The sequence below is a fragment of the Mastacembelus armatus genome, chromosome 13 (assembly GCF_900324485.2).
Source record: "Mastacembelus armatus chromosome 13, fMasArm1.2, whole genome shotgun sequence".
NCBI lineage: Eukaryota > Metazoa > Chordata > Actinopteri > Synbranchiformes > Mastacembelidae > Mastacembelus > Mastacembelus armatus.
Genome location: NC_046645.1, coordinates 23842526 through 23855591, shown reverse-complemented (window position 1 = coordinate 23855591; position 13066 = coordinate 23842526). Strand labels below are relative to the sequence as shown.

The following is a 13066-nucleotide window of genomic DNA, read 5'->3' as shown; positions in this document are numbered from 1 at the left end:
AGTATTTTTACTCTACTCATGACAGTTTGTACTGTTTACAGTATGTTACTCAACTTTTCCAGTGCATTCTGGGAAAATATTAACTTCAATGTAAATCTAAATAATGTGATATTTATTTAGCGTGAAAATAAAACCAAATCCTCCATCTTTAAATAACAGTGTATTATTAGGTATTTTTCTGGACCTGAGTCTAACCTATGTCATGTCTATCAGACCTAATGGTCTAAAAGTTCTGGGTTTGACTCCATTTATACATCAAATTAAATACATGTATATATATATATATATATAGTTAGTAGTTAGTATTTATTTAGTAAAATAAATGTTGGATGATTTGTAACCATGGAGCCACTGGAATCTATAAACCTTTAGATTATAAAATGAAATACATTACTTCAATAAATGACTTAAATAAATTACTGGCATGTTTCATATGAACATGTGAAAACAGTTATTTCTTGCTAAGGACAGTTGCAGCAGGTGGAAGGAAACAGGACGGACTTTATCTCATCAGGGAGAAAAACCAAAGAACTAGTTTATACAGTTTGTGTTCAACTTTACATGATGCTTAAATTGTCATTTTACCATTTGACTAAACATAAAGCAGGGTATTTACCTTCAGGAGACTATTGCTGCTGGGCTGAACACAGGTGTTTCCTGCAACACAGCTGATCTAAATTAACTGCTACTTTCAATTCCCGCAGGATATCAGAAATTTCCAACTTCGTAACTAAAAAGTATAAAGAGCTCCTGAAGTCAGAACTTAACTTATATTAATAAACTACATTAGAAAATACTTTCATGTGTAAATTCTGATTAAATTGATGTAAACCAAACAGTGTTTATCCTGCTGTGTGTGTGCAATTGGACGTGCACTGAACACAACATAAGTCACCAACAAGGACATGATGTCAAACAATCATCTCAATATTTATTTATTATATAATTCTGTGCAATAATATAATGTACAAATAGGCATTCGTAAATATTACAATCCATATAATAGCTAAGATTTCTTCTCCCATAAAATGAAACATAAAATACATTCAAGGTCTTTGAAGGCGTCAGTTGCTCTGCAGAAGTCAGAAGAGTGAACCAGCGAGGAGAAGCAGACAGAAAATCACTTTCCCAAATCATCCCATGTGTCATCAACAGTGCCATCAGGGCAAACACATGTTTCTCAGTCAGCAACCAGAAACATTTTACTGTAGATTCAGATTAATCCAAATATTATTCTTTTTTGCTTCACACTGAAGGAGCACACGAGAAACAAAGACTGTTTGGTTACCACGCATTTTCAGGTCTCTGAATAGATGTACACAAATTCATCACAACATGCTGCTGTTCCAAGCTGAGTTTCACAAATGCACCATCAATCACCTGAGTGTCTGCGCACCATGCTGGGGCCAAAGCGACAATATGGGCACGACAGTCCAACGGGTCGAGGCAAAATGCTGCACAGAGTAAAAATGCACTGTGAAAACACATATTGTTTGTGTAACAGCACAACACTGACTTCACAAAGGAAGCCTGGATCAGCCCCATCACTGACGGGAAGAATAAACAACGTCTCCAGAACAACACTGAAAACACACACAAACACACACATACAGGCACTTCCACTTTCATGTTACTGCTGCACTGTGAAAACCTCCCACCTCCAGTTTGGCTGATGTTTTTTTTTGTAAGATTATTTCAATTCAGTGACTACAAACATTAAATTCATTGGCATCACACTGAAAACCAGTTTTTTGCTGAAGAGATCAGAATCTGGTTCCAAGGTTTTCACTGGACAACAGAGACACAGAAACTTCAATGTGTTCCTGTACATTCATACAGTGCAATATACAATCAACATCTCTAATTAAAAGTACTTTAGTCGTCTTCAGTCCGGTCTTTGTGACCTGTCAAATCAGAGCTTATCAGCTTTGTCTAAAATAGCGTGTGACAGGACAGAGTGTCCTGATGCTGGTGAGCTGCAGCCGACCAGGAAAAGTGCAGGCAGCACAGGAATCTGCTGTCAGTCTGTGTTTTTCCTATTTTCAGCCATCATCTGCAGAGCAAACACCGCAGCCGTTGGCTGTCAATCAAAATCGTGCTGTCATTGATAAACAACTGCAGCCCGTGTGCTAGAAAGTTGTCACAAGAACCCAACAGTCTGTCAATCAAGTGTCTTTGTCATCTGAAAGTGCAACGTGCAGCTGCCGGACGGCGCCGTCACTCATCCTGTCTCTGGGATGTGCTGACTGAACCTCTTCATATGGGGGCGGCGGGTTTTCAGGACTTTCGCTAGACAGCAGGGGTTGGTGGCTTCTGTCCGATTGGCTGCTGAGGGCCGGCTGCTGACAGCCGGGGGACTCCTGAGCCAACAGGAGCTGGGTGGGTCCAGGTGCTGAGCAGGCAGGGAGGCGCTGCCCCCAGCTGCCGTACACTGCCTCCTCGTAGGAGGGAAGAGAGACAGGAAGTCCGTCCACCATCAGGTCCAGCTGGTCTGAGGAGCGGCGGCTGTCAGGATAAAGAGCCATAAAAAGTTACTCCATGTAGAACCCCTGACCTCTGACCTCATTTCATATATGACACCTGTTTAATGTCTCGTTATGAAAATGTTTCTCTTCCTACCTGTGAGATTGACAGGGGTAGAGGCGGGACTTGAGCACCAGGCAGGCAGTGGTGGTCAGCAGGAAGATGGACACGCCCACAGCGGTTGTGGCCATGCCGGGCATCGAGTCATTGGTTCTGTCATCAGCGTTCATGTTAGGGCCCTCTGAGGAGGAGGAGGAGGACAAGTGTTTAAGCAGAAGCACTAATACACACACGACCTGCAGATACACGCCAACGTTTCTTCAACACAATCAAAAGGTGAACGGTTCAGGATGAGCTGATTAATGTGTTTACATGCTGATTATTGACCAGGGGGTCCCTCTGGTCAGTAATTTGCCCCTCTCATTCCCAGACACACATGATGCAGTTTTATTAGTGCAACATTAGGGTCCATGCTGGTTCCATCGTCATAAATGCTGTAATGAAATGCTGCTGTTTCTAAAATGATAGATTACATATATAAGTGTAGACTGAAAAGTATTTGAAGCTGTACAAGGTTGTTTGACATTGAAAAAAATGAAACTGTGGTTTGTGGCCATGTAGCTGCCAAAGGTTGGATATAATGCCGACACAGCAGATGAATCCACCAAGTAGGATTTTTGTCGAAGCAGGAAAATATGACTCCTATATACTGCAGCAGTCATGATTATACACATACAATACGCAAGAATGTGTGAAAATCTACTGTAAGTAACACGCGACGTGTAAACTGGAGGTTGCAGGGGACGTCCACTAAGCCACGTCTTGTTTTGGACGACTGGTTCTTAATAAAGTTAATGATATAAAACTGCTGTAAGTCAGAAAGAAGCATCTATGAAATAAAACCTTTTATCGTGTTATGTGGTTTCTCTGTGCCCATGACGGTACGACAGTAGCGTTCCATGAGGCTGTGACAGCGTCAGCAGAGGAAATGTTTAATGGTTAGCATGGTGGCTGTGCCCACTTCCTCCTTATGCACTCTGACTTCCTGCCGCTGCACGTTAGCATGAATGATGGAAGAGGAAGTCGTGACTGGTCTGAGGAAAGTAAATGTAGTTCCCCTTAGGGTGTCTGTGTGAGTCTGGTAATTAGGTCAAAAGACAGAACTGGGCTGCTGTTCCTGTCTTGGTGGTTCACGGCTCAGTGGGGGCGTCATGATTTTTAGTGTTGGTGTGACAGTGAGACGACGCCTGGCACCACCTGATCCAACACCCTGAAAGCTTCAGCCACTCTTAGTTCTGATCGTACTGATCATTTTTATCAGTGCTGATATTTGAGAGAGATTTGGGAGATGAGACAAAACTCCCAGACTTTGAAATGACAGTCAAATATTTATCTAGAGTCACACAGCCGAGATAGAACCGGCCATGGAGTCCGACACATTTTCTAAGCCCTAAAAACTCCAGGAGGAATCAAACCCCGAAGCCGACACCAAGAATGGCACACTCTGCTTCCTGCACATTCAAAGCAAGAAGGAACTGTCATAACATGACTAATCAGCCTTTAAACCATCTGGGCCAACGCTGTGATGATTCATGAGTAGATATAAATGGAGGTAATCACTGAGGAACACAGTGCTGCTGGGAAATATCGAGACATGGTTAAAGTCATCCACCAACAGCTGCTGTCTAATAAAGACGAGCACCACATGAGCTGTGTTTTTATCCAGTGACAGATCAGCCAGTTGGACAATGGGAGGGAATCAGACCTGGATCTTTGTGCTTCACAGGACCAAAGACTCTTTCCGCTACAAATAGCCCAGAGGATTTTGTATAGGCAGCTTTTGTAAGAAAGCCTCACAGCATCTGACTCCCTCCAGTAGGAAGTGACGAGTGCTGCAGTAAATAGACACTGGGACTGAATCACACGGGATTTGATTGTGTCCATTACCCAATAAAATGACCAGCACTGATTCTGAAGATTTCTTAGTTTCTTTACTGATGGCCACTTTTCTCTTACCTTTGACAGGGACGCAGGCGGGTATGGGAGGCTGCCACCTCCCGTGGTGACACCTGGAGACGTGGATCTTGCTGCTGATGTGGTAGCCGCGCTCACAGAAGATATGGATGGAGCTCTTCTGAGGGAAACCTCGGCACGGAGACGGCTCACAGCGGAAACCTCCATGTTCTGGCACCAGCGGGTGAGTGCAGTTGTTCAGTCTGCCTGTGGGAGCACAGAACGTCATGATGACGGCATTAGATATTAGATACTTTATGGTGGCTCTGTGCTGCACATCATCGTTGTCAGATGACATCTCTGCATGTGTCAGAATCAAAACAACATTTCCCATAAACCCTCTTCTTTCTTACTCTCCCTCCCTCTCTGCAGCACCATTCCACATGCATTTGTTTTCCTTTGGTTTTAAAAGAAGAGGATAAACGTTTATCATCCCAGACTCTGTGGGAGCTTTAGTTCACTTTGGATCAGGTAAACAACATTTTCTTCACTTTCTGTTCTTTCTCAGAAAGATCAAGGGCTGTGGGGGCTGCCTGTCACTGGTTTGATTATAATTCATTACCTTAAAATGTCTTGATAATAACTAATGACTAATCTTTCAGGACAATAAAAACAGCTAGTGTCCACCAGCAGGAGATGGTGGATCTGTACTCGGCAGCTTCTGACTGTGGATCCTGAAACCAGGACAACCTGAACGTCCGCGTGTGGGATCAGCAACACACTGACACAGTGTCACGGTGAAAGGTCAGGACTCAGTTCAGTTGATTTTGTTTATTTTGCATTAACTTTGTATCCTGTGCAATGGGCAGCCCCGTCTACAATTCCAACCATAGCCTCTTGTTCTTCACCTTCCACCTTAAAAGTCTACCTTTGTAGAACTATGGCTGGTTTCCACTGCCCCCACACGCTCCCTAACCCCAAACACAGAGATTTGCACAGCAGGTGAAGAGTGAGGCTGAGTGGAAAATCATGAGAGATTCTGCAAATGCAGCCAGAATTAAAAAAAAAAAACAAACTTTTCTGTTCTTCTTCCATTCAAAATGAAGAATTCATCACGTTAAGGATTTCACATTAAACTGTGATCAGCCTGACTGTGAGTGATGACAATATAACCTCCAGTAGAAAAAGCTGTTCTGATAAAAAAAGGAAGAAGCGCAGTGAGCGTGGATCCTCTGAAACACCAAGAACATGCTGAGCTGAACAGAAACTGGCTGCATCCTGTGACTCTCTGTCTAAAGTTCATTTAGTGTTTCGCAATCACTCGTGCTAAAAGTGGATACAAAAACCACTGGTGAACATTTATCTGGGTCCTCTTTACAATTCTGGGTGATTCTCACTGTGGTATCTGTATCTGTGGTATCTCCTGTGTGTGTATCCTAAATGAAATCATTAACAGAATTAATTGGGTCAAAGGAATCCCTACAAAGTGTTTTTCAGTTTCACACTGTTTTGTTTTTAAATAACACACAGCAGGTGCACTCAGAAAAAACAGGTGTCACCTAAACGTCCCATTACACTATCAGCTGTATTTTACACACTAACAAACGATACCACATGAAAAGTTGGTCTCTACAGCAGTAAGAATCACTTTTTAGGCTTGTGATGGGAATTTTCAGCAGTGCTTTGAATTCTGGGTGTAGTTCTTTTACAGCTGGGTCCACTTGTTGCAGCCCTGGTTAAATATTCACCTGCTTGTTGAAATGAAACCACAGAGACTTAATGCATGAATGAACCTACTGAGAGGGAGGCCAGAGGTGAGAGGTCATACCTGCTGCAAGGAGCGGTGTGAAGGCCAGGAGGAGGAGTCCACAGACCAGACGGACAGGTCCACATGGATGCAGGACTGACGCAGACATCAAACCAGGCGTCCTGAGGACACAGCAGAGACAAAGAGTCAGAGGCAGAGAAAACATCCAGCAGACAAACACCTCTCTCCCTGTAAGGAGCCGTGCTGTCATAGAGAGAGGTTCTGTCAGTCCAAATGTGTGTTTGCATCAGAGGAGCCTGCAGCAGCGTTCACTCACACCTGTCAGCTGCTGAGCGCCACCACACCTGTGCTGAGCAGCTGCACCGATGGAGCCTTCAGTCTGATGAGATTTGAACCAGTGGCCTCCCATCTGTGTCTCCACACCCCCCAAACTCAAAGATGCAAAAATCCATTTAACAAGACATTTCTAAAATACGAGCACAGTGTTATTCATGACTGTGTGCTTTGACGTTTCCTGCAGCCTCTGTTCTGATGCAAAGAGGATCACTATTCAAATGTTTCTATTTGACTTCACAACAAACACACTGGAACATGCTTGGAAATACCTGACTTTCTCTGTATATTATTCACTATACAGAAGACCAGAAAACACTTTTGTCCCATCAACAGTCCAAACACAACATTTCCACTCCTGAGAATCTGAAACCAAGAAATATTTAATATTTAACAAAAGAAGGGAAGCCTCTTTCTGCCATAAGACACCTTTAGCAGCACTTTAAACACAGCCTGTGTCAGTCTTGTTTTCTGCCACTAACCCTCCAGCTCAACTCATCCCTGAAGCTCTGGCTACTTTACTGTAAAGTTATTATGATAATGAAGCATAACTTCCCTTCATGGTCCATTTAAGTTCCACACCCTAATCATCAGACGTTCAGACAATGCAGTCAACAACAACCAAAGCAGTCAAAGCAGCCTGACACATATAGGTTGTAAGAATATAATACCTCACCCTCTGCTCACAGCATGACAGTGAACCGGACGACCAATAGTGAAACCGTCACCACACACTGTTTACTGTTTCGGTACAGGCTGTGCTGACCAACACTGACACCTGACAGCTGAGCAGCAGAACTTTCTTCACACCGAAACTGTAAACCTACAACCCAAACTGTCTCTCCAGATGACTCACGGCTCCTAATCCCAAACACACACTTTCAGTGTCAAACCAGTGGCATCAGAACCAGACCTCAGCCAGAGTGCCAGCCTAAATGCCACAGGGTTTTCAGTAGGGTGAAGATGTGTGTGTGTGTGTGTGTGTGTTGTACCACGACAAAAGAGATGCCAGTCATCTCAGGAGCAGCGAGGGAAGGTCCCCTGCCTCAGGTTGCCAGCCAGGCACACACACACACACACACACACATATTACAGAGTGTATGCACACACACGCAGTAAAACACACACACTTTCACGGCACCATCTTATGAGACCACAACCTGTGTGGGAGGTCTGCTTCTTAGTCATCATGGCCCTCTGTGATATTCTAAGTTCTGCAGTAATGTTTGTCAAGCTGGAAACAGAGACACAACAGAACCATTGTGACAACACAGAACAAAAACGTCTCCGTCTCTAAAGTCATTGCAGTTTCCAGATTCCTCCAGCTCCTTTGATGTCATCGCTGTGCTCGTGTGATGCTGATAGACCAAAATGTTTTCTTGTCAAACTGCTTTGATTGAAATAACTGCTCGGCTTCACTCGTGCCCCATTACGGAATAAAAGTTGCGTTAAAAGATGTGAAGCAAACAGCACCACCATCAGAGTCTCCACAAACATCACTGTCACAGCCTCTGGTGGCCGTTTTCCCACTGCTGCCAGGGTCAGCTGCTGACCTGGCAGCCTTTCGATGCAGGGCGGTGAAGACTGGAGGCTGCAGCGATGTGTGTTCTCCAGATAACAGTCAAACATGTTGTCTATGCAGTGAAAGTGTTTGTATGTAACGGAAGCCCTACAGTGTTAATTCAGACCAAAACACCAGAGTACGAGACGTTAAAGCAGGTAAAGAAACTCTGTCTGACTGATGGCACTTTCTGGGATATGATGCATTTTATGATTTATGAGATTGGTTGGGCGAAAAAAGGGAGAAAACCCTCAGACATGTCAGCAAGGTGAGGATGACTATGGTCTTCACCCACTGACCTTTATCTGACAGTGTGGTTGATCAGTATCTGTAGAGGTGATGCCTGTTTGGATCGAGGTCGGCGTCAGGGTGCTCATTCTCTCTTTTAGTAAGAGGAGACTTCGCATTTGAATCACTACTGAGGAGAACGAGCTGCACTGTTTTCACATCTCGCTCTGACACACTAACACTGTACTACAGTATGAACCCTGGAACATAAACCACGAGACAATAATTATGTTCGGGTTCTTGATTCTCGTCTGACCCTTCCTGAGCTTTTGGAGAGTGGATTCTTTGTTCTGTTAATTGATCATCCAATGTTCGGGCCCAGTTTGAGGCAAAGGCAGTGGATTTTCTGAGTGTTGCATGCACACGATTTCAGAAGAAAAGTTGTGTTTTAAGGCTTCAACGTTTGCAAGTATTTTTAAGCATTGCATCAAAGAGGAAGTAAACTAAACTTCAACAAAACACAACCCTGTTTCACACAGACACACCTTCCAAAGTTCCTCTTTACTAAACTGCGTGTGAATTAAGCTGCAGAGCACATGAAGTCGCATGCCGTTACCTCCACCTGCTCAGGCTGTTCCTGGGGACGGGGGTCTGCTGTTTGTCACCGTGTGTACACAGCACACAATGAACCTGCAGCACACGCAGTGGAAACGCTGATGCTGCGCTACTGGACAGGTCACCGGGATGTTTCTGTGTCAGCGTGGTGCAACACACGAGTGTGCAGACACAACTCAGGCTCAAAGCTGCTTAAACTACAAACTAATGAAGTGATGCTGTGTCATAAACAGAGTGAATGAAGAAACTATAAACATGTTTATTATTTGTGGACTGATGGTGATATTTCACTGTGACACCAGGTAAAACACAGCTCATACATCAGGTTCCTGCTTTTCCAGGTAAATCAGATGCTCATTTTCATATGAACTCATCCACTAAAGGCCCCCGGGGTCCTTTATCCTGCTCTGCTGCTAAATTCTCAGAGCACGTATCACCACGTCCACAGATAGTGCCTGCGTTAATGTTGCAACTCCTCTTACAGTGATTAATAAAATTGTATTGAATAGAAATTCACTTGAAAGTCAGTCAGGTGTTCACAGCCGAACACGTCACCCACCTCAAAACCCTCCAGGAACAGATGGTCTGGTGGTTTCAGCTGTTTGGTTCAGCACATTATTGAAAAATTCTGTTTCCCTTCAATTAAAAAACCATGAGGCAAAAAAATAATATAAGAAGTGATTAAAGGAATTTAATTGTTTGTTATTATTACTGCAAATAAAAAATACAGATGTTTTTCCATTGCTTTTTTTTTTAATGGGGATGTTAAAGGGTTGAATTATCGATGCCAGTTCAATAATAGAACCAATTATTTGGTTTATAATATTATAATAATATAATTATAATATTATAATTATTTATTTATATAAACTGCTCATGTTTTCTCGGAGCCCAAAATGGCATTTTATTGAAATAATCGACAGTGTGGTAGAGAAAAGCAGCAGGTTCTCTCATGTGAGAAGCTGGATCCAAAATGAAGGGAACATCCAAAGTCGAGTACTTCGACTAATTATTTCAGTTTAAGATGTGAAGTGACAATAAACTTTAAAATGACTTTAAACCCTACGAGGAGCCGCTGAAACGGGCAGATCAGCCTGCAATCCCCATGAAAACCCGAATCCCGTCACAGGATCCCTTAAGCCCCTGAAACACGCTCAGAAATAAAACCGAGATCCATCTGAGCCGAATTTATGTTTTTACACACACTCTGAATTTTGTTGAGGACGAATCGCTTTTACAAACATCAGAAATGGTTAGAGCTAAAATAATATTTAAAAAAACATTCAGGGTGTAGCAGCAGTGAACATTAGCTCAGTGTGAATAATAAACCAACCTACTTTCTGACACGGGCCTGGACATACAGACGGAGGACGCGCCGGTGTCGGTTATTATTTCACTGGCACCGTTAAAACCCGGAGCCTCCTCTGTGTGAGCGGACCAGATGTGAGAACGCTGGAAACGACTCACCTGAGAGCTGGGACAGGCGGCACGACGCGGTCCTGCGCTGAAGCGGCGGGTCCGGGTGGATTTGCGCGCAGATCGCGGCTGGGAGCGGAGGAGGGAGCGGAGGAGGGAGCGGGTCTCGGCAGCTGTCAGCTGACGGTCGGAGCTCCTGCGTAGCAACAAGTGGCACCTTTCGGGCTGCAGCCTCCCTGACTCATCGATCAGCTGTGTTTGATAGCGACACCCAGGTTTCCTATTGGCTGCTGCGAGACACAAACCCCGCCCACCTGCGCGGCTCTGTCATATTCTGGAAACGCACACACCGGTAGTAGTTACAGGCGAGTTTAACCACTTGTTTCCTCTGTTTCCACACATCTGCACTGCCATCATGACGCAAAGCCAAACTCCAGTCTGCTTGTTATGAACCTCAGTGATTCCACTTTGTGCCACTTCACCCTGGGACTTCACTACATTTCAAAAGACAAATCTTGTACTTTTTACTCTGGTTACTGCAGTCAAGTATCTGAGTACTACTTCCACAGCAGGTGTCAACCCTCAAACCCTCTTTAAAGTTGTGAGCAACCAAAATGTTTTTAACCTGAAATTTACCCACACTATAGATAGTCATAGTGTCATACGAAGTGCAGCACAAAAACTGTACACTGATACCATTTCTAGTGTCAGATTTGGCAGAAGTGAGGTTTGTTTCCTGTATCTGTGTTTCTCCTCTAACTACATCTGGACCTCCAGCCTAATTTCAACTAACCTGACCCAACGTTACCCTCACTAGTGGCTCTGGGTCTGTGCCGTGAGCGACGTGCTGACATGCCGGCAATGATTTCCTAATGTTCTCTTTGGTAGGTATAGAATAAAGTCTACTCTGTTCCCATTTTTGTTGAGTTTGTTAGTGTGCTTGGAAAAACTCACCAGAACTGGAGCTTTAGTTTAGTCAGAACTGATGAAAAATCAACAGTTCATTGATGGATTATTGGGCACAAACAGGCAAAGGGCCCCTCTCCCTCATTCTGTGACTTTTTGCAGTAGTTTTTCAGTCATTTTATTGATTTTCCAATGGAAAGGTTAAATCCCCCTTCAGGTTCCCTGGCCTATTTGGACCCATGACCCACTGGGCCCCTGTGCCAGGTAGACCCTTTCAGTAACCTACCCATGGTTATTAAGAATTCACCCCTAATCCATATAACAGCCGCTGACTTATTTCACAAAAATCAACAAATGTCAGTCTGCTCACGGTGCTGGAGGAACAGTCAGTAATGGCCATGTCATATACTGCAGTATTTTTAGTGTACTATTTCCATCTATGGACACAGTGCAAGACTGAATTCATCTGATATCTCAGATGTTTTTTTAAAAAAAATAGTTTCACATCTCAGCTCAAAAGTAGAAGTAGTCTGTTCTGTAAGTACTGCTTGGTATACTGCTTTAACCAGTCTCTGTATTGCAACATTGGTGGTGGCCCAGTTTCATGCAGTGTCTACACAATAATAATAATATATTAACTAATATACCAACAATTTACTCCAAATACTATATTCTTCTTTGCATGCATGCAAATCATTTAATATTTAATTAATCATTTAACACAAGCCACTGAACTGAAGAACCTACGACTCTTTTGCTTTGTGTCCCTGTGACAGAAACCCTCACAGAGACCACGAAACAGCTGTGGTGTTACACCAGTGAGAGTTGGAAGGAACCCACCCTGTAGGGTATTTACAGTAAAAGCTCTGCAGCGGCTGCAGCTACTTCAACTGACTTGACGGAAGTGCTAAAAATACAGTCAGTCTGCTTCTCTGTGCTGGTCCTGGTTTATCAGCATCAGCTCATCAGAACCAGAATCAGCTTCATTGGCCCAGTTTGTGCACATGAACAAGGAATTTGACTGTGGTTTAATCAACTGTATGTACAAAAATGAAAAACGTTTTGGCACCATGTGCCGTGTCAGTCTGGTTATTATGAAGAATAGTGTTCAGCTTGATTATGACGACGTCTGACCCATGTAGTCTCGTCATTGCCTGGTCCTGTAATGACTCCTGATGGAAAGAACGCGGCTGCATTATTCGGCAGTAAAGCACCAACTAATCATGTGTTGTGCATTTCTGGGCCAGTGTTTTTTTTTTGTTGCCAACGGTCACAAAACACCAACAACAGGATGAGTCACTTCAAAGTATGTCATTCTCTGAAGTGATGCAAAACACAACAGGTTTAGAAATTGAACAGAAACCACCACAAAGAGTATCACAGGCAGGATGGTACAGAGTCCTTTAAAGCTGCAGCTGCTGCTAATCTATGTTTCTAAACAGATTCGTAGACCTGAATTTAACAGTTTTATGTACAATAAAGCATCTCATGCAGATTTGTTAGGGTTATTAAAGCTGTGGAAGAATACAAAGCAGGGAGAACAGTGTTGTCTCAGACTAATGATTTCTGATCTCAAAGACAAACAGGTTTTGTGGATTTTTGTAAAACGCAATGAGAACCAGCTTCTTGTATTTTGAACACTCGGTGATCAGGTTAGAGCTGCACAGATACTTTCAGTCGCCAACCAAGCTCAGTTTCTACTCCTATAAAAAAAAAAAAAAAAGTTCACACACAAGTAGCACAGAAACACAGACACCATAGAA

At 43.4% G+C, this 13066-nt stretch overlaps 1 protein-coding gene across 1 annotated transcript; it reads right to left on the bottom strand.

Moving 5' to 3' along the window:
- Window positions 1-906: 906 nt before the first annotated feature.
- LOC113144006 (sushi domain-containing protein 6) lies at window positions 907-10647 on the bottom strand. Its single transcript, XM_026329645.1, has 5 exons — window positions 10449-10647; window positions 6305-6405; window positions 4540-4743; window positions 2620-2764; window positions 907-2505 (listed from the first exon to the last, which is right to left on the bottom strand). The coding sequence occupies exons 2-5, from the start codon at window positions 6390-6392 to the stop codon at window positions 2166-2168; spliced, it is 777 nt and encodes a 258-aa protein (XP_026185430.1). The 5' UTR covers window positions 6393-6405; window positions 10449-10647; the 3' UTR covers window positions 907-2165.
- Between the last annotated feature and the right edge of the window lie 2419 nt (window positions 10648-13066).

What these genes read in the sequence shown, in the direction of transcription:
- LOC113144006 (XM_026329645.1), bottom strand. Translation starts at nt 6,392, where the DNA reads ATGTCTGCGTCAGTCCTGCATCCATGTGGACCTGTCCGTCTGGTCTGT. An exon ending in CGCCTGCGTCCCTGTCAAAG is followed by an intron (nt 2,765 to 4,539) that starts GTAAGAGAAAAG and finishes CCTCCTCCTCAG; the next exon opens with AGGGCCCTAACATGAACGCT. An exon ending in TACCCCTGTCAATCTCACAG is followed by an intron (nt 2,506 to 2,619) that starts GTAGGAAGAGAA and finishes TTATCCTGACAG; the next exon opens with CCGCCGCTCCTCAGACCAGC.